General features: G+C 44.1%; 1 protein-coding gene across 2 annotated transcripts in view; it reads right to left on the reverse strand.

The window, feature by feature from the left end:
• EVC2 (EvC ciliary complex subunit 2) overlaps positions 1 to 20,981 on the reverse strand; it is a 1,020,434-nt gene that overhangs the window by 649,259 nt on the left and 350,194 nt on the right. For both annotated transcript variants that reach the window (XM_069631972.1, XM_069631971.1), the window contains exon 11: positions 20,343 to 20,582. In XM_069631972.1, the coding sequence (XP_069488073.1) occupies positions 20,343 to 20,582 (240 nt within the window). The remainder of the gene's footprint in view (positions 1 to 20,342; positions 20,583 to 20,981) is intronic.

Genomic DNA, 20,981 nt, shown 5'->3' on the forward strand with positions numbered 1-20,981 from the left:
CGCCAAGTTCATCTTGACAGAGAAGCACTTTCAAGGACGACTTCTTCCTTTGAGTTGGTGGGACCAATCAACTCGTAAGCCACCTGTATACCATTCTCGGAGCTGGTTAGGATTAACCAGTGGGAAGGACACCAGCTTGTGTGCTTGACGACAGCTTCTCGAACCGAAGATCTTCCATTTTGCCGGCTTGTTTGACCCGTCCCCGTGCAGTGCAGGAGACCCCCGACGTCCTCCATCTTGTCCCCATGACTGAGGCTCAGGAACAGTGAGATCTGCAGGAACTGCAAGGAACCAACTTCTACAGCTGCATCTTTCTTCATATTAAGGTACTGTGCCAATCCGATTGAGAGAAATTACCTCTCGCGGTGAAAGTTCGTGAAACTTTCCCAACTTGCAGGCCTAATCAACTTTTGACCCAATTTATGATTCTTTTTCGTACAAGCTACTTCCAAGAACATTGGCAAAGACTTTACCGTTTACTACAAGAACTGCTCTTTCCTATCTAAGACACCAGCCTATTGACTTTGGCCCAGGCCTATTGAACTGAATCGAGTCCTCTAGTGAACTGAAATTATTTGCACTGCCTATGAAAGTATTTGTGATCTATTCTATTAACTTGTGCCTTTTTACTCCCATTCAAGGTAACGGAAATGCCATGTTGCTCCTATTTCAGGGGAGCCTAATTTACTCAGAAACGTATTGGTTTGGTATTGAAGTATATTTGTGTACAACATTAAGTTGCCTCCTTCTATTGAATGTTTTCTAAATGACTGTGTAATAAATTAATAAGTGTTTACCAAGAAACCTTGAGTGTAAGTGTCTACTTGAACCACTGTGATTGTAAGACCTCTGTGTAACATCCTTTTACTGCTCACATTGCCTCTTGAGATAAGCATGGCTGCTCAGCTCGCTACCACAAAACTGTGTAGTACAGACTTATACCAAAGGTTGGTTTTGCTTACCCCTGTAGTCTTAATTGTATGTGGTGGTCCCAGAGGGTAATTCTGCCTAACACAGCGCTCTGTACAGCCATGTTCAGCCACCCATGCACACTAGTGACACATCTGCCTCTGGCCTACTTATACTAACACCCATGCTAAAACCCCAGGCCCTACAGAGCTGCAAGCTGATGGCGAACAGCCTTCCGCCTCTAACATCACTAGAGACGACCACCTCCTCGCGGCGATGCAGAATGGTTTCATGGCTGTAAACATCGCTCTATCCCTTTTCAAGAAACAAAACGCAACATAGACCCACTAAGTAGATATCTCATATTATGGGGTGAATTAGCGGGCATCGCCACAACCTTAGTAAACACATATGGCCCAAATGTTGATGACCCCAAGTTTTATGGTCTGGTATTGGATGTCCTACTAAGGGGTGCCCCTACACGTATTATTTGGAGAGGGGACTTTAATTTGATACTAGACTGTATTGGATAGATCCAGACCAACCCAAAGGGAATTAACTAATGCAGGCCACACAGTTCTGAACATAATGCAACACTTCAATCTCACAGATGTATGGAGAGGCCGCAATCCCGATGCACGGGAGTACACATACTTTGCGTCGGTCCACGACACCTATTCAAGAATAGATTACTGGCTGATACCTACTGCACTGATGGTATGTGTAAAAGATAGCAAGGTTCTCCCTCTAACAATTTCTGACCACTCGCCTATCACTATGACACTGATGTGGGATGGACAAGTAATCCCACGTCCCCCACATGCCTATTAGATCCAGTCTGTCTAGAGACCCTCCACAGTGGAGCAGGGGGGAGGTTATCTATTACTTCTGGTGCATTGAGGGACACTAGACGGGAGCTGGGCAGGGTAGAAACAGACCTTAAGAAGCTAGAAGACTAGTATGGCAACACAAGATCAAGCCCTGTTGGGTTGTATTAAGGGTAATTGCTTGAAGTTCAGAGAAATGGCAGATAGGGAGGTCCATTTGCTGTACTATCCCAAATGTGCAGAGCAATATGGGGAGGCAGATCGACTGGGCCGACTCCGGGCCAAGGCGGTTAGATCCGAGAAGGGGCGCAACATATCATGGGGATTAAGCGCTCCTCTTGTCTCACTCTTACTACCCCCAAAGGCGACAAATGATGAATTCTATAGGTTCTATGAAACTCTCGACTCTAAATCAAATGGCTGTTCGGCTGAAGAGCTGGGGAGCTTGGAGAAGGTATCACTTTCAGAATTGCCATCAGAGGCGCGACTGTTACTTAATCAGCCACTGACCTCTGTCAGATCACTGACGCCATTATATCACTTCCATCCGGCAAACCGCCTGGTCCGGATGGCTTGGGCATTGAGTTCTACAAGGAGTTACGTGATGTCCTGGCTCCTCATCTACTGAGTGCGTGTGAGGAGTCGCTCAGTCTTGGCCGACTGCCCTGTCCCTTTCTGAAGCAGTTATCAAAGTGCTAATGAAGCCAATCAGGCCCATTGCTGAAATGGGCTCATATAGGCTGTTATCCCTGATCAACTCAGAAACTAAAATCTTTGCCAAACTGCTGTCCTCACCACTCCTCCCACACAGGGAACTGATCCACCCGGATCAATCGGGATTCATCCTCGGTCAATAACAGCGTTCAACCTGCGAAGGCTATTCTGTATTATTTCACAGCTTAGCCCGTGGGTGCAAGCGGTTGCTACTTTGCTAGATGCAGAAAAGGCTTTTGATTCCGTCTCCTGGCAGTTCCTGTTCTCAGTGCTGCTTCGGATGGGAATGGGGGATTTCTTCATTCAATGTGTCTGCTTGCTATATGCCTCCCTGGCTGCCAGGGTCCACAATGGGGTCACACTCTCCCCAGTGTTTTTGCTAGGGCGCAGCACAAGGCAGTGCTGCCCACTATCCCCTTTACTATTTGGGCTTACCATAGAGCCCCTTGCGTGTGTAATGCACCTCAAACAAATTCACTGTGGCTTGCATATAGCTGGCACGTCACAAATATCTCTGTACGCCGATGTTACGCTGCTGTATATATGAAATCCGGCTTCAAATCTGTCCCAGATATTGGATGAGGTATGTAAGTTCTCCACTGACTTGGGATATAGTATCAACGAATCCAAGCCGGAGCTATTCCCATTAAACAACATTACTACCGCCCCACCGGACCTGGCTGGTTTCAGATGGGTCCCTGACAAATTTAAATATTTAGGCATAGAGGTCTTGTGCACACATCGCTACCTATTGGCTGGAAATCATGAGCAATACCTAAAAACGTTAGCGGAAAAATGTAGTCTTTGTGTCAGGCTTCCCATATCCCTAAATAGCAGACTCTCCTTATTACAAATGATTGTTGTCCACAAATTGCTGTATTTCTTCACTAATATTCCAGTTTGGCCTGGCCGTGCGTTTTTGGATGGATTGCAATCACTGGCAATCGGCTTTACATGGGGCAATGGAAGCCTACGGATGAGCTGGGAGAACATGACCAGGCAGTATGAGCAGGGTGGCTTGCAGGCCCCAGACTTCTATACTACTAGGTATCACAGGCGCAATTTGCCGGGCACTCTGTACTCTCCAGAAGAACGCCCGATAGACACGGCCTTGGAGAAATACAGTGCCTCCCCTTCGAGTCTGAGTACTATTGTCTTTGCCAGCCAACACACAGACACATGCACCTTTGACCCGGTTCGCACAACTGTGAACGCTTGGGCAAGAATATTCAAGAGGATGGGTGTCTCTTTCCCCTACTTCAGAGCTCTCCCACTCTGGAATTGCCCGGGACTCCCTCCAACATATCATAAGGACATACAGAGAGGAGGGGACCCTGAGGAAATATGAACATTAGATGATCTTTTCCCTAAAGGCTCCTTTGTTACTCACGCAGACTTCTCTGAACAACTGGGTAATAATCCAATTAAATCGTTACAATATTACAGGATGAGAGAAGTGGTTAGGGAGGTGTTGGCCATTGTTCCCTGCCGAGACCAACAAACGTAAAATACTAGGGACGATGGTCACTTGTGGGAATCCCAGAGGGTTGGTATCCAGGCTGTTTAGGGAATGTCAGGGTGCTCAGATCCTAACTCTAAGTGTTGAAGAAAAGTGGGAGGCAGACTGAAACAGGCCGATCGATGATACTCTATGGTTCTGATGTTGTTGCTTAACTGAAGAGGTATCTCAACGCTAGACACGGACTGATGCAATTCAAGATATTAAATAGGTTGCATTATACCCCGCAAAAATTGCTAGGTTCGCCCCCACAGCGGATGACAGTTGTGTCAAGGGTTGCGCGGACGTGGCCAATTGTTACCATAAGTACTGGAGCTGCCTGCGGGTACCCCAGTTCTGGCAGCTGGTTGCAAAGTGTTTGTATGAGATCACAGATGTCCTTCCAATGGTCTTACCGCCCAACTACCTGTTCAGAGACATTGGTACGGTAACTGTTAAAATACGCTGCCTCTTAAGACATCTGATTGCCAAAAAATGTATACTATATCATTGGAAATCGAGGGTGGCCCCGGACATTAAAAATGTGGATTAAAGAAATTACCTATGCTTACGAGAGGGATGAGGGCTACGTTTCCCTGGTTACACTAAATTGCAGACCTAAGGACATTTGGGAGCCTTTCTGAGAATACTTTAGAAAGCAGAGATCAGCCCAGTGAAGGAGACATGACTTGATGTTTAAATGATCAAATCAGTATATGTTACGCCTAATAATGTCTGAATATATGTTTACAAATACGCTCAAAGTTGATGTTAAATACTGTCGTATACATGTGCTCCCATGGATGTATGTCATGCACTGCTCTAAATAAAGTAAAAAAATAAAAGAACCAAGGTTGCAAGCGGCAACATTGTACAAAGAAATCTGCAAAGAAGGCATATGTGATGAGCGATAAAAATATAATTGAATATCAAAGGAGCAACTGAACTTTTTGAAACCAAGGTAGATGCCATATACAGAGTGGTCCGGACCACATCGGTGCGCATTCGAAGGTCTCTGTTAGGTATCCAACTGAGAGTGCCAAATTGTGAACTGTGAAATTGAAGTGGATCAGCAACGGGTCAAGCTATACCCTGTGCATATTCAAAAGTCTTTGATAGCTAATATGAAATTAAATTGGTACAAGAACGGCAGAGGGAGTCTAATTGTGTAAAAGGGATCTGAGCCCGGCTGAGCGGGATCCGGGGTGAACCGTGAGTCAACTGAGAAAAGATTTTGGTACAAAGGGATCTGAGCCAGACTGTGGAGGATTTAGGGTGAAGAGTGAATCGCCCTACTTGAATACTTGAAAAGGAATGTTTTCATTTATTTGATACATCAGGCCCTCTGGATCAAGAGCCTTTTGATGACTTTTGATAACTTAAGAGACTTGGGAATGATGCTAGTAATAGAACTGTGTCCTCGTGCCAAAGAAGCCCAAGAGTGTGCTATGCTCGAGTGAACAGCCTTGTCCTGTGCTGAAAACGTGGGCAAGGGAGGTCAAGGGCCTGAGCATCCTGACTTATCATTTTGTGAACACTTCTTTCTTTTTCATGAGCATTTCCCCACACTATTTGTGAATTAGCAGTAAGGATTGGCAATATGCTTTTTAGTATAGGCCCATTTATTTTGACGAGACTCCACTAGGACTGCGTTATTATTATTTGATGGTCATAGCTTGCTCCCATCTTCTATTCAGGTTTAGATAGGCGTTCATCACACCGTTGATATATTTCAATAATCACCCGTGAACTGAAATCACTTGTCCCTTTCTTACACCCTTACACAGCTGAACGGGGCCCATAGGGCTGACACGTGTGCGATATACATTTTAATGTGGCTGGGATAATGGAGAAATGCTTGCCAGCATACCCCAACTCAGGTATGGCTTATATTTACAGTTTTATGTGCCACCAGGACATCTTCAGAGCTATGTCGTTTTTGGAACAGAGATGCATATTTTAAATGCAGCATCTGTGCTGCAGAGCCCTGGATGCCACTGCAGCTGGCAAGCAGGCACCTCTGACCTTTAAACCTGCTCTGTGCAATTGGTAGAGCAGTTTCTGCGAATCAAGATACTGTTGCAGCAAGGCAAAAGCAAACGCTACGCGTTTGGCATTGAGCTTATGAAAGGGCTATCTGATTGGCAGATTTCCCTTTCAGAGATGGAATTACCTGCATCATTTTATTACTTAATAAAAATAAAAAAGCCAGGGATTTCACACCCTTGCCAGATTGCAATTCATCCCATGTAAAAGACCCTTTTAAAGTTATTTTGTATGCATTTCCCAATTATCTAAAATCTGCTCAGGGTATTTCAAGAGCCTATTCCAAAGAATGGGCAATGGTACCAAAATTGCTCTTCTGCCTTCTGGAATGGCCTATATTGTGCACGTTGTACTACAGAGTATCAGTCTAAGGCAAAGCTGCGATTATAATTTGTTAGCTTCACCAAGATGAACTCCGAACTGGTTTCATAGTAAGCCTTGTGAGTGATCAATAGGGTGTATCTCATAAAAAATGCATTAAATTACACATATTAATACAAACCAGCACTAATATGATTTAGTGTTATTAGTATTCTACAACATTGATGCCTAAAACAACATTAGCAAATATGCCAAATTACTTTAAAGAGAAGGTTGTATGTTTTATTTTCCCATTTAAGCAGCGTTTCCTCTTATTCTAGGTTTTACTCAGCCTTAGCTATTATTCGGTTACAAAACCAATTCCAAGGATTCATAAGACAAAATGGCCAAGTCATGGGGATCAGAGGATTTTCTTTCTTTATATTGCGAGACAGTCATGGTATCAAGAGACAACACAGACAAGTGAAACACAGTTATAAAACATTTATTCTCAATGGTCAGGGTGGTGTAACACCTAACTTGCCCTAACTCTAAGATGGGAATGTACCCTAACAGAGAGAAAACTAAGGGAAGTCCAAGTCTGTCAGTTCAGAACAAAATACTGTCTGTGTAAAAACCTATGCTTGTCCTCACTTCTATAGGAAAATAGGGTGTATAGGATTTCGGCAACTCAATAGAATTCAAAATAAAGTTAATGTGACGATGGAGCCTTTCTGCAGCTCCCTTCCCCAAGTTTAAGGCACTCAGGATTATAAAGTTCCACAAGTCTCTCAGGTTTCACTTGGCAAAGAAAAGTTCACTTGTCACTATGTTCACTAGGCAAAAAGTTCACTTGGCAAAATAAGATCACTGTACCTTTTCCTGTTAAGTTCTTCAGGCTTCTCTGGGTCTCCTTTCTGTGAACCCAGAAGCCCTTTAGATCATGCTGCTCCTAGCTTTCAATGGGGCTCCCCTGGTCATGGCGCAGTTGTCAGACCACACGGTACACCCATTACAGGTCACGCAACCAGGTGCCTTACTCAATAGAGTTCTCTTTTCCTTATACTGGGGTCTCTGCGGCCAACCTGGATCAATCTTCCGCCTGGTGGCCACCCGAAGCTTATACTGCGCAGAAGTGGTCTGCCGTGGTCTGGTGTACGTTATTGCAGAGAGGAGCTGGCAAAATACCTTTTCACTTTCCATGTCTGTGGAGACTGAGCTGCTGCAGAGGACACTGCTTGCAGGGTCTTTAAAAATAAATATCAGTTTGAGCGCAGACTTAGCAACACAGAACTTTAGCAGTCAGTGAGTGTACAAAGCAATTTGAATTAATTTGGGCGGAGTAACTGCATGGTGTTGGTGACAGTGAATTATGGACTATGCCTCTCTACTCGCCAAAGGTCCCTATGTCGATGACGGGAATATGATTTCGTCAGCAGGTGAGACGGCATGAGCCCATAGAGTCCCTGAGACAGTAAAATCCCTGGAAGTAGAGCACACGATATCTACTATAATAGGGGGTCCCCATGATAAGGTGGAGGTTGGAGTGATGCCCGTGCAAGTCGAACGGTCAATCCAAGGAATTTTCCTAAGGCTTAACCAGCCATCTGCAGTTTTACTACCGATAATGACTTGCCCGTAGATGGGGAGGAGCATGGTCACGCCAGGAAAATTAACAAAACCCCTTCTCCTCCCCATGAGACTATTACTATGTCAATATGAACTATGCAGAAGTCACCTAATAACATCTTGAGTACGGACGACTCTGAAGAAATAAGGCAGCTGCCGGACAAAAGAATGAAGGGAGGCTTTCTGTCAGTCTCTACCCTGATGGATGGGGAACAAACACATGAAGGTGTTTGAGGTGTTGGAATCTAATTCCAAACCAAATACGGAGGATGGTGCCTCACTGGAAACTTTATTTCTGGCCTCTTCGGAATGTGGGATAGTTGTAACAAATCTTGACCCGCAACATGGAATTAAGAAAGTGCTAACAGGGAAAGAAGGTTGGGGTTGGTGGATACCAAGTCCTCGGTCCTGGTGGCTCACCTATCCAAAGACTTAACATCCAAAATTGAGAGGCAAAAACACCTATGTTTGGTGAGTCTTAAATGAACAATAGAAAACAAACTTTGGTTGAGCACAAACCCTACCATTGATGTCACCAACAAAGAGGTCTTGTCTGGACAGAGGAGCTTGTAACCATTCAGAGAGGTGATGGAATGCACTAAGAGAAAGAGCGGAGGTTATTACGGAACAATAGATGAGACAGTTGCAGCAGGATGACTATGCTGGATACTCGGACAGCAGCCGATCCTCTATTTCGATCAGAGAAAGGAGGAGTGACTCGGCACCTCAATACGAGTAAAGGAAGAGAGAGTCTTGCATTGCCAGTGAATTTGTCCCACCTTCAAAACACTGATGGCAACTCTCACAATATCCCTGGCCCTCTTTGGAAAACTGTATGAATCCCTCAATGATTTTTTGAAAGATCAGGCAACCGTGATAACAATGACTCCTACAAAGATGACATATATAGAAGGTTTTGTGACAAAGGTGAAAGAGCGGCTAGCCAAAGAAGCGGAAACATCGGAAAATTGGCAAAACCGCTTGTGTGATCTGGCAAGAATACAAGAGCTGGATAAATCATCTCTGATGGCTGCTGTGTTAGAGGATTCCAAATGGATGCAAAGTCACTTCATATACCAATTGAGGAATCCGGCGAGGTCGAGCGAAGAAGAGGCACAGTCTCGCAACTACTCCGAGACGGTTGTGAACTGTAAGAAGATTCAGAAGTAGGCTAATGCCCGATGAGATGAACCACTGATGTGGAGCAGCATGGATGGGGTGGAGATAGCGACTAACAAGAAATTGGCTTTGGAGCCCGAGAAGGAAACTGGTCAATCCACACACAGTACCTCAGGCTCTATTCGTGGACTCAGCCCCCTTGAATATGCAAGAAAGAAAATCTGCTGCAGTCCCCATACCTACGAATGCAAATGAATTTCCGATCTTTCAAAATCCTGCAGCACTGGTGGGGAGAAACTTTAATCAAGTGAAAGCAGTTCATAAGGATAAAAAAAATATGAAAAACATGGAAACGGGGCAGAAACGAAAGTTGAACGGCTCACAAGCCTTTATGAGGAACTTGAGCACACTGCCTCCAATTTGCCCAGCACCTAACTCAAAACATGTTAAGAAAGATCTGTGCGGGGACCTCAATGTATTAGAGACCGCAAAATCCCAAAACAATACCAAAAGACAGCAATTTGCACCAAATGCAGGGAAGAGTCGAACCTGAATCAATGTCCGACACTTGTTTGAGTGATTTAATGGAGATAATTAACAGTGATGACTCGATCAGATTTGGTGGAAATAGACCGCCAGGTCTCCAAGATCACAAAGAGAACATATTAGATGACCAAAGGCCAGGGAAACTATCAAGTAATGGGCCGACTTATCTGCCGTTTAAGACCCTGGAGGAAAAGAGGATGCCTGCACGGAAAGGCGATAAGACTTATCAGTTGGTGAACCAGTTGCTAGTCAAATAAAGTGGGCAATGGCAGTTAAAAAATGGTGCCGAATGTCCAACGGTCAAACTGGTAGGGATCATTAGGAAATCCTTGAGTGTGATGAAATGTTATTTGCATCGACAAGATCCAGAGTCGACAATAAGAGGGAAGTAAATTGTGTATATCTGGAGCGTTTGACACCTGTGGATGATGATTTAATTCTAAATCGATGGAATGTTATGATTCTGCTACCTATCACCTCAGAAGACACTTGAATTGTTAAATTTTTGAATGAGAAATACACAGACTGGGTAAGTTTGCAATTTACCTCTGCATTAATAAAATCAATGGTGTTGGAATTGCGCCACCATCTGCTCCAAGGTTAAGTTATATTGAATGGGTGAAACCAGCCCCCAAAGAAGCCAACTCTCGACACAGGAAGATACCTATGCTGAATTCCCTGGAAGATATGGAGAAGGAGGGGCAAGAATCAAACCACAAACGTTTGAATCAATTTCGGTCACGATTGAAAATATAGCATCTAGGGCGAACCACATGGCAAGAGGGCAGAAACACCTGCAGGACGGGGGAACCCGACAAAGCTGGGAATGGTTGACGGCCGCTTTGGCTGACCTGCGGAAACATTACTGCCAGATAATGGATGGAAAAGAGTCTCTGTGTGGGGTCGTGGAACACTAGAGGCTTTTCTGAATTATTTGCAAATGAGAAACTGGGCCTTGACTGTTTTGATCTCATATGCCTGCAGGAGACTTGGTTGCGAACAAAACCGATCTGTGAAGGATATACAGTTTTTTTTTAAAATAAAGCTGGCAAGGGAAAGTGAGGTAAACCTACTCAGGCCTACTGACGCTAGTTAAAATGGGCAAAGCCCTAGAGGTTATTGAATTCCCTAATCCATCTCCATATGCTCAGGTGCTATGACTAGGACAACATAACCCGGGGCACAATAGGATGAACGTCGTCCTTATAAATTTGTACTGGTGCCTAAATATGTGTGCTCAGATCAGAGCTATGTTTAAGTGGTTATATCAATAATAGATAGGAGTGCTCGTGTCAATAACGAACCCCCATATAATTGGATCCAAAGGGTCAGGTGTTTGGTGAAATAATGCTGGAGGGAAATGAACTGTTAGGGCTAAATGAAACAAGGGCTCATGATCTAGTAATGTTGAATAGACAGACCAGAGGGGATATCCTAGAGGCAGCCACATGGACTCGCAGGCCTGTCTGGACTATTATTTTGTCTCAGACTCAGTGGCCTTTGCTGTAGAGAACTTTGAGGTCTTAAATATGCTGTCAAGTGTGCACAACTTGATAGCAATGAGCTGGACAATGACAGGGGATCGTAAGTGGGTACCTACAACTAATCAGGTGGAGGTAATAGGGGGCCGGAATAGATTCAGAATCAAACAGTCGGAAGTTCCAAAGATTATGGCACATTTTTAACAGTTTGTGACAGATAACCCAAACGTAACGGAGTACAGTTAGATTCTCAGAGACTATAGGGGAAAATGTGGTCCCTCCAGTAGACCAGAGTCTATCCCCACCCATGCCTATAGTAAAGAGGTAAGGGAAGCAAAGAGGGAGTTAAGATCAGATATCAGGAAATTAATGAAAGTAAATGTGCATGGCATACAAATCCAAATTAAAAAAAGAAAAACAAAAATACCAAAATTGGTTTGTAGGATCCAAATGGACAAGAATGCAACAGGATGCAGCATAGATGTTGTGTGGTGTGGGTAAATGTAATACAAGGAATCTACGGGGTATGCTGAATAATGTGGGAAGCCTTCAACCTGCTCTCATGTTTAGCTAGGATTCGGAAGATAGATGGGTTGATTCTATGCCAAACTATTTGAGGCAAGGAAGGAACAGGCGCAGTACAAACATGGGGGAAATTGATGTGGATTGGGAGGAGATTAGAACTATGATCGGGAGGCTGAGTTCATCTAGGGCCGCAGGGCCAGATGGTCTAACAAACCATTTATCGAAAATGCAGAGTTCTGGGCAGATTTTGCAGCTAAGATTTTAGACCAGGTTCTGGCGGCAAAACAAATTCCAGCCTCTTGGAGAGAGATGATTATAGTGCCGATCTTCAAGATGGGCCAACATGACAATCCCAAAAACTATTGCCCAATTGTCCTTCTGGATTCCCTGGGGAAGCTCTCTGCTTCAATTCTGTTGAGAGACTTGAATATCTGGGCTATAGGCGTGGGCCGTCTTGACCCCCCCGCCAGACATGTTTTGTGAAGGGGTGGGACCTCCATTAGATTTATTCTGGCTCAACCTCCTGAAGTTGAGATCTATAGACATGAAAAAGAAGAACTAATTTGGCTTTCATGGACCTCGAAAAACCTTCAACGGGGTGTATAGGGAGAGGCTGTGGTCCAAATTGATAAGTTGGAACTGTCCCGCTGACTTGGTGGAAGCGATCAGGGTCCGGTACATCGATAACTCGATTCAGGTGAGATTGTCTGCACAGGGCACTCTTCAAGGAAAATGTACACATTCAGGGGGCTTAAACAGGGCTGGTCTTTAGCCCCGATTTTATTCACTGTATATATCTGATTTAAGAGACTCCCAAAAAGCAATCCAGGTGTTTCCACCGAAGATTAATGGCACAGACTTGCCAAGGGTTCTGTATACCGGTGATCTGGTCTTTATAGATCAAACACCAGTAGGGCTGCAGCGCCGACTAAATGCTTTCATGTTATATCTGGAGTTAAATGGACTCTGAATAAATGTTAAAAAATCTAAAGTTATAATATCTGCTCAGAGAGAGCATAAGCGACTGTAACCATGGGTTGTAGGCAGAGAGATTGGAAATTGGAAAATCTATTATATATCTGGGAACAGTATTGAATAGAAATATTAAGGACAATACCCCTCTCTTGAAGATCTGAGCAAAGGTTAAGCTGCTTGCGGCTCAGGGAAGTGCTCTTCATAAGAGATATGGGATGTTTTAAGTACTTCCCCTACTCACCTTATACAAGCAAAACTTTGGCCAGATTTTAACATTTGGAGCTGAAGCAATGCTGAATCTGTCATGGAAAGTGTGGGGACTGCTAGAAGGGTACTTTTGGCGCAAGGTCCTAAAACTGCCTAATTTGCTACCAACAGCTGTGATCTGTTTTGAATTTGGGCACCAGTCATATGAAAAACAATCTCCCTATTCAAAAAATGTCTGACTCTGGAAAGCACCCGCCGTTTGAGATTGTGAGATGCAATGATTTAATATCTGGAGATAGGTGGTTTGGGTTCTGGAAGGAGCAATATATGGCCCTACATAGATCTGACGATATTCCGCTAAAATACTGGATCAGACTGTGGAGCACCCATGAGCTTGCTAAATATAGGGAAGCAATTATGAGTCTGCAAAATTTTTCTGGGTCAGGTTCACTCCCGTGGTTAAGGAGCAATTGTCAAGGTTTTGAAGCCCTCAATTTACTAACTTGCAGGACTGAGGCTGCAGCTGTCAAAATTAAGTGCAACAACGATTTGAATAGGAAAATATACAGGGCATGTGCTGCATTAAAAACGGGGGTACCATACCTATTGGTGTAAGGAAATGTGGGCTTTGAGCCGGATTAAGATTGGATAATGCCTGGGTTTGCTTGAGCCCTGTACTTCCAACTACTTATCGATGCACTAAAAGTTGCCCTTTAAACAGCCAGCTGGACCTGTACACCAGACAACCATTGTAAAATCTGTGGTGATCCTGATGAAACAATAAAGCACTTTCTACTTTTGTGCCCTTGGACTTCAAGAAACATTACCTTGTGCCTCTGTTTAGACTAATGGGTGTAAGACATACTGAAACAGCCGTCACATTCTGTAAAAGTACAACCGACATGAACGCTATTTACTTTATTGCAAAGTTTACACACATAGCTTGGTGAAGAAGAGCAAAATTGGTGCTGTAGACTTAAAACTATGCAATCAGGAGCTTGTTCTCTTTCCTAAATATTGTCGATTCTGAATGGTTTTAAATTGCAGAAATGTGTTATGTTTTGTATGGTTTTAAATGAATTGTATAACCCCTTTTTAATAACTGTTTCAACTGTATAACTGCTCTCATGGTTTACAATGCCGAATAAAGCTTGCTTTGAACACTACGAATGTTCATTGAAAATCCAATGAAGGTGAAAAATAAATGCAAGAGTCTGATTGGATTACTACCCAGGAGCTATGAAAAGGAAGTAAATTGACGTTGTGGCTTGAGCGAGGGAGTAAAACCCTAAATCAATTTCCTTTGTACTTGCAAAAGTTCCCTTCGACTTATCAGGAGTTGTATATGAGATAGAGTTTTAACATTCTCCCAACAAGAGAAGTTCAGCTGGCCAGGAGGCTAACGGGAAAGGAAGAGGCAGGCTGCAGATGTTGTGGAGATGCTGGAAACAATTGAACGTTGTGTTAGGGAGAAGTCTCTGTTAAGGCTAATTTCCCAAACCTAGTGAGTCCTCCAGCAGCTTTGCTGGATGTTTGGGGTTTAATTTTTTTCTCCTGCTAAGAGTGAGACTCTTTTTCTCCAACTCTTAGGCACGATTTGAGAATGTCCTTTGACTGTGAATGTGTTTATGGGCTACGGGGTCTTTTACTCCATAGGGCTTCATGTGTTTTTGGTATGTGCATTACACAGCACCCTCAGTGCAGTGACACAGGGTTGTCATAGTGACCCCCAAACATAGACTCCATACCCTGGGACTGACTACTGCCTCCCAGGGCATGTAAAGTCACCATTGGCTTAACTAGTTTCAAATTGTGAACAGAACCGGTGGAAGTACTGGTAGGGGTAATTTGATTGCCCCTGGGTCTGTTTTCCAAGGGGGCACTGTCCAGTCCCCCCCTTGTCGAGTTTCTGGCTGGTGGCAGTGGATACCACGCAAAATATTCCACCGGAATGGGATTTTCCCATTAATTTTAAAAACACCACTTTTTGGTGCAATGTTAAAGATACTGCCGGGTTATTTATTTAATATTTATTACCCGGTTCGGTCTTTTTGCCAGGACTCGGTTTGAAAATGGCGTTTGTGTTTGCCTCTAAAACTCTAACCCAAGTCGAGCCCTTCGTTCCACTTTTTGGCGGGCTTCTCCACAGAAGCCCTCCAAATGGTGCCACTCTGTCTGGGGTCAACAGGATGTGTGGGAGGGGGATTAGGCACCCTGGACTGAAGTCAAGTCGCACTCTTGTGTGATTGGCCCAGTGGTGAGCCGCCCACCACTTAGCATGTTTGAGTGACAGCTAGGCTGATGAATGGGGATTTTGCTGCATAAAAGTAGGGCTTTGGGGACTGGAACTTCAGAAGTTGCCACAGGACCTAAAGAATCCAAAGAGGGGAGAAGCTGAGCCATCTACAACGACACCACCAGTGGAGCCCTGCTGTATGGACTCACCACTTCCCCGACGACAGAGAAGATCTTCTTCCAGGAGAGTCTTCTTCCCTTTGAGCTGGTGGGACCAACCAGTTTGCCTTTTTTGCCTTCCTGGATCGTCTCGTGGTCGAATCGCCCGTGCCAAGCACCCCGGCAGCCAGATAGCCACGCTTCACCACTACCGCGAATAAAAGGGTCGTACCTTTTAACCGGGAAATGCCACGCCTGGTTTCTTCCCTGGCAGTGCAACGACCTCCAGCTTTCCTCCACATCGAGATTATCTCTTCCCCTGGACGAAGCCTCAACTTGCACCCGCTGCCAGGAACAACTGCCCCCGCTGGAGCTTTCTCACCATTTCAGGTACTGTGTCCCGCATGGTCTCCCTTGCAACAGACTGTCCAAGGTGTCCTGTAAATCCTTGAATCTCTATCCTGGGGTCACCTCAGATCTGCTAACATTACCTTTCTGACTTGATCCAACCTCTTGACTTTTCTGCAAAGACTTGGAGTGCATTTCCACTGTGTGATCTTGGGCTCATTCCACCTTGCTCTCTCCAAGAGTGGGCCTGGCCTATGAACTTTTTGCTCTACAGTAGACCCTGCCTTTCTTGGCTTGCTGTGGGTTCGTAAAAGGTTGGTACTGTGTGTTTTTCCTATTTTGCCTTTTCTCTCCCTTTTTAAACAAATTATTGGAGTGCGGTTATGCGCTCACCTCTGTTTTACTAACTAAGTGGTGTCTCAACCTAGACTTGTCGAATAATTAACTAGGGAGGTGTATATACTTATAGTGGCTCTGTTTGAACTTGCCTGACTTATAAGTGCCAGTGTATTTTAACAAGTGTGTTTTTATATAAATAATTATATACTTTTATACCAAAGCTCTGCTCAGTGTTTGCTTGGGCTACTGTATTTTTAGCCCTATTGTGTATACTCTATATGCTGCCTAACTCTTCTTGAGAGATGTCTGACTGCTCAGCCACAACTACCAGGTAAATCTGGGTGGTGCAGACTGCTACCAATTGGGTTTACTGCTTACTCCTGTAGTCTTAAACCTTTTTGCAGTGGTCCCTAAGAGAACTGCACAGGATTCTGCCTAACACCTTGTTCCATCTGGTGATGATGTGTAAAGCCCTGGTGCAGTAAAGGATGTATTACTTGGGAGCCTTTTTGGAGCAGACCAAGTCCCTATCAGCTAGGGACTGGTGGGAAACGTTTCTAATAGGGGAAAAAAATCAGTTTGGTTTTATCTGGTATGAAATTTGTTGGATGTATTTTTAAAGATAAGGATTAAGAATGGATTTGTTTGTGAAGATGACTGAATGCAGTGATTTATGTGGAATTTTGTTGAACTATCTGGGTAAATTGTGATTGGAAATGATGCTTTGTAATTTGTAAAGATTTAATAGCATAACAAAAATCAAAACCAAATACAAAAACAAAAATAACAAAAATACATTATAACAAGGGATCAGAACGCCTCCTGGCTCCTTTCTTTGGACTTCTCTTCTTTGCTGGAAAAAATACATGGGTTGTTGGCCATGCTTCTCCTGGATGCTTCCTGACACAGATGCTCTGTGTCTCAGCGTCCCTGTGTCTTCAGGCTGTTCCTGGGCAGCCACAGCTCCTCTGCTCTCCTCCCAACTCAATCTGCTTGCTGATTGAAGTGTTCCTTTTATACTCTCCTGAAGACTGGATAGGCTGCAGGTGGGAATGGTTGATTTTAAATGAAAGGGTCCTTCCTTTCACCTATCTTCCTCTCTAACGGTGGTGTTCCCCAGGGGTCTAACCTCTCGCCCTGGCTTTTCAACCAATACCTGGCAACTCTCGCCCACTGCATTGCCACTTTCTGCTCAAATTTCCAGTGCTAGGCTGACGACAACTAATTTTCAGGCTGCCCTCTGCCACCTCCTCTCCCATCTCTGATTGCCTAACTGCCATTCAAGATTGGTGTGCCGCCAATGATCTTTGTCCGATTGCCAGCAAGACGGAGATCCTCCTCATCGGCACACCTTCACCATCCTTTCGCCTCACTCTATGGCCGGCCTCCCTTGGCCCTCCTCCTACCCCCACATGTGAGGCTAAGAACCTCGGGGTCATCTTTGACTCCACCCTTTCCTTCTCTGCCCACATCTCCGAGGTCTCTAAAAAGTAGAATTTCCTACTGCACCTCCTCAGAGGTACTCTGCCTTTCCTCTCCTTCCCCCAGGAGCTCATGGTATCGCAAGCTCTGGTTCTCTCTAGCTTGGACTATTGTAACAGCCTCTTTCTAAATCTACCTGCCTCTACTCTCTGCCCTCTGCAACTAATCCAGAACAGGACTGCAAGACTTGTCCTTGGTCTCAAGCCCTGGGATCGTATCTCTCCAGCTCTGAAATCTCTCCATTGGCTCCCAGTGGATGCAAGGATTACATTCAAAATCCTCTGCATTTTCCACAAGGCTTTCTGGGGCCTGGATCCAAAATACCTTCAGCTATCCCTCTGCAAATAACTTCCCTCTCGAGCTCTTCGCTCCTCTACCTCCAACTCTCTCAGGGTCAGTCGTTTTTCAAAGAACTTGAGGAGAACCATCACCAGTTCCGGAAGCACCTCAAGACCTTCCTCTTTTCTTCTGCCTTTGCTCCCTCTCTCCCTTGCTGATCTGTTCTCTCTTGACACCGCCCACCTGGCCACCCTCTGTCCTCCGGGCCCAGGTACCTGCACATCCTGCCACCCTCCCGCACTGCCTCCGGGCCACCCCTTGCACTGGGATCTGTATCTGTACCCATATAGCCACCTCTCTTTTTCTTCCTGCACTTATCAGACCTACCCGGTCTACTGCCTTAAACCTAGCACTTGAAAATTGCTGGCTGCACTACCACTGTTTGTTGTCTTTATTATTTATTTATTGTTATTTTTCTGTTTATCCTCTGCTTCGCACTTTCCACTTCTCCCCCCTTTCATGCACCTTTCCCCTCCCCCTCTCCCAGGCACTTTCGCGTTCTCAATGTCACTGGGCCTAGTAAGATCGTTGTTTTGTTCTCCCCTGTTCACCTCCCTTTTCCTTGTCGCGCTCTGTAACACTTGTGTACGAGCGCGATAGAAATAAAATATCAATTGCCTGACCTTGTTAGTGGGACATGGCCTATAAAGATGATGGGCCTCTATCTGCATCTTCTTCATCCCAGTACCATAGTGTTTTTTCTCATAGGAAATCTGTACTCCTCTTGATTTCCTCTTCTTCATCACAGTACTTGAGTGATACTTGGGAAAAAGAAGATTGTGTGTTTGAATACATTCTATGAAGGCCGATGAGGGTTGGGTAGGTCACTGTCAAAGAAGGGGGGATACCATGTCTCTGGGCTAGAGGTGTTCTTAGGATAGGAAATTGGTATTGGTTCTTTCACTCTGTTATCCTCAGTAAATGAGATTAACAGGGAAGGAAAATATTGGTTCTCACAGTAGTTTATATTAGAGGGAAGGGAGGAGAAGTCTGGGTTATAGTTAGAAAAAGGGGTTTTACATTCTCTTGCTTTCCTCCGAGTGTGAGTGTTCGACAGAAGATCTTGGGGTAGGGTAGGACATGCGTGATGATATGCTAGGACAGTAGAGGGGAGGTAGGATAGATAGTGATTAAGAAAAGTGGGATGCCAGATCTTATCTTCAGGCATCCCACTTCCGTTCTTCAGGCATCCCAGTAGTATCCCTTTGCAGCCTCACTCTCGGGGTCAGAATCTGACAGTCTTACCCTTCTCTTGGTTACCCGGCGGGGGTCTTAAGCGGGTTAAATGCGAATACGGCCTCAAATTTCTCACAACATCCATAAGGTCCTGAACAATAAAGTTTTTCCCATATGTGCCCCTTAGGAGTTACATTGAAAGGCAAAAAGTGATCCAGCTCAGGTGTGTTAGTGAGCAGTTTTCTGCATTGCTTTCAAACCTCAACAATCTCTGGCAAAGATGTATCCGGGTATTTGTCATTGAGCCTGCTTTAGGTCCAATCCCAGAGTTCCGGGACATAGAATGACCCATCCATTTGTCAATGATGAGCATGCAGCTGGGGGAAGCGGCAGGAACAGCGCACAGAAGAAAAGTATTGACAAAAGTATCTGCCTATCACCCACTTAGGTAAAGTCAGATCAAAGGATTCGATCATTTTAGCAAGATTTAGGAGAAACATTTGGAATATTGAGAAGACAAATCCCTGGTGCACCCTGTTTTTCATTACTTTACATTATGTTGACAATGGCTGAAAGGGCCATCACTTGGACAATCGAATACCACTGATTTGATTGCCAGCTGGATAATCTGTCCCATAGAACTTGATAGCTGACTGTATTAAACTGTTCTGAAAATTTGATTATTATAAGCTTACTGATACCATCCCCATTATCGGCATGTTAAGTCAAATCATCATCCACTGCTGTGCTTCAACCATCGCAATGGATGAAATACAGCTCGTCTCAAAACAATTAGGGTGTTAGAAATGAAGAAGGGATTTAGCTTGTCAGGGCTCAATGTAGAAGTTTAAGAAATGTACAGTAGATTACAGCAGATTCAGAATAGCAAGATGGTCACATGGATAAAGTGCATCCAAACTGGGATCAAGCACAGGGGTCACCATTACCCTGGTTTACGTTAGTAACATGATGCTGGATGCCAGGGAGACATTTAGTAATTAAGGAACAGGGACCACAATCCTATTTTTGTATGATGCTTTGAGATGAATCATTAGGAGAGACACCAGATTGTTGTTTAACATATGTCTCTTGAGTTATGAAAATGTAAAATTTTAGGTGTGTCATGTGTTCATGAGGTTTTTAAGAGCTTTGTTGGCCGTCAGATTGTGTCTAAATTAACTGCAAGTGAGAAGTTTCCATGAATTATTTTGCTAGGAAAGCAGGATTTTTTTAAAACTATTTGGCGATATGAAATCTACTATTCAAATGTGGGTTAATTGTATCAGTAGATCATCATTATAAAGGTTTCCCCAAGAAGCACTTAGTCACATATGGGACAGTTGTGTATTGTGTAAAACAGGCAATACTTTAAGGCAGTCCTCCAGAGAAAAGTAAACATTTTCTAACCTTCTAAAAAATGAATGTAAATATGTTTGGATTGTTACGGTCTCAAAGAAATGTAAAATTGATGAAATTTGTTGAAGTTACCTGAGCCTCGGAATAATCATTCACAAGAGTTCTTGCAGCGTCCTTCTTCAGCTCTCGCCTGTAAACAGCATCTTGTACTTGCTTGAAAAATGTTTCATGCAGTGATGTTCTCTGAGAGAGTGCCAGCTGTCTGTGTACCTTTACAAATTCTTCCTCTTGCTTAAGCAGCAGCAATCGTGTCATCTGATTTTGCTCTTTCTGATGAAGTTGTTCAAGAAGTGTCCTGTACTCCATGGCAGACTAGAGACAAACGTAGCAGCAAACAAACACAGTAGGTTACACGTTAGAAAATGCACTAATCTCCATCACATATGACATTTGCTCAGTGATACATTACCTACAAAATAACAAAAGAATGTCCACGTTGGTTCCAAAGATCCAAGGACACATCATCCTGGATAGGCTGACCAAAAATAAGGCGACAGGCCCAAACTTGCTAGCGTCCCGCTTAACCACATTTGGGGTTTGCATGTTCAATTTGCAATTTCCTGCATGAAGTGTCATTTTGGCACCACTACCTATGTCCCCAGGCCACTACTGGTAGTACCATACTGTCCAATACGCAGACTTTCAGTGTTACTATTATTTTACAAAGATAATTTGTCCTCTGTAAAAAAATGATAAATGTCCTGAAAAACA

Source organism: Ambystoma mexicanum, chromosome 6q, assembly GCF_040938575.1.
Source record: "Ambystoma mexicanum isolate Mex_15411 chromosome 6q, UKY_AmexF1_1, whole genome shotgun sequence".
NCBI classification, from domain to species: Eukaryota; Metazoa; Chordata; class Amphibia; order Caudata; family Ambystomatidae; genus Ambystoma; species Ambystoma mexicanum.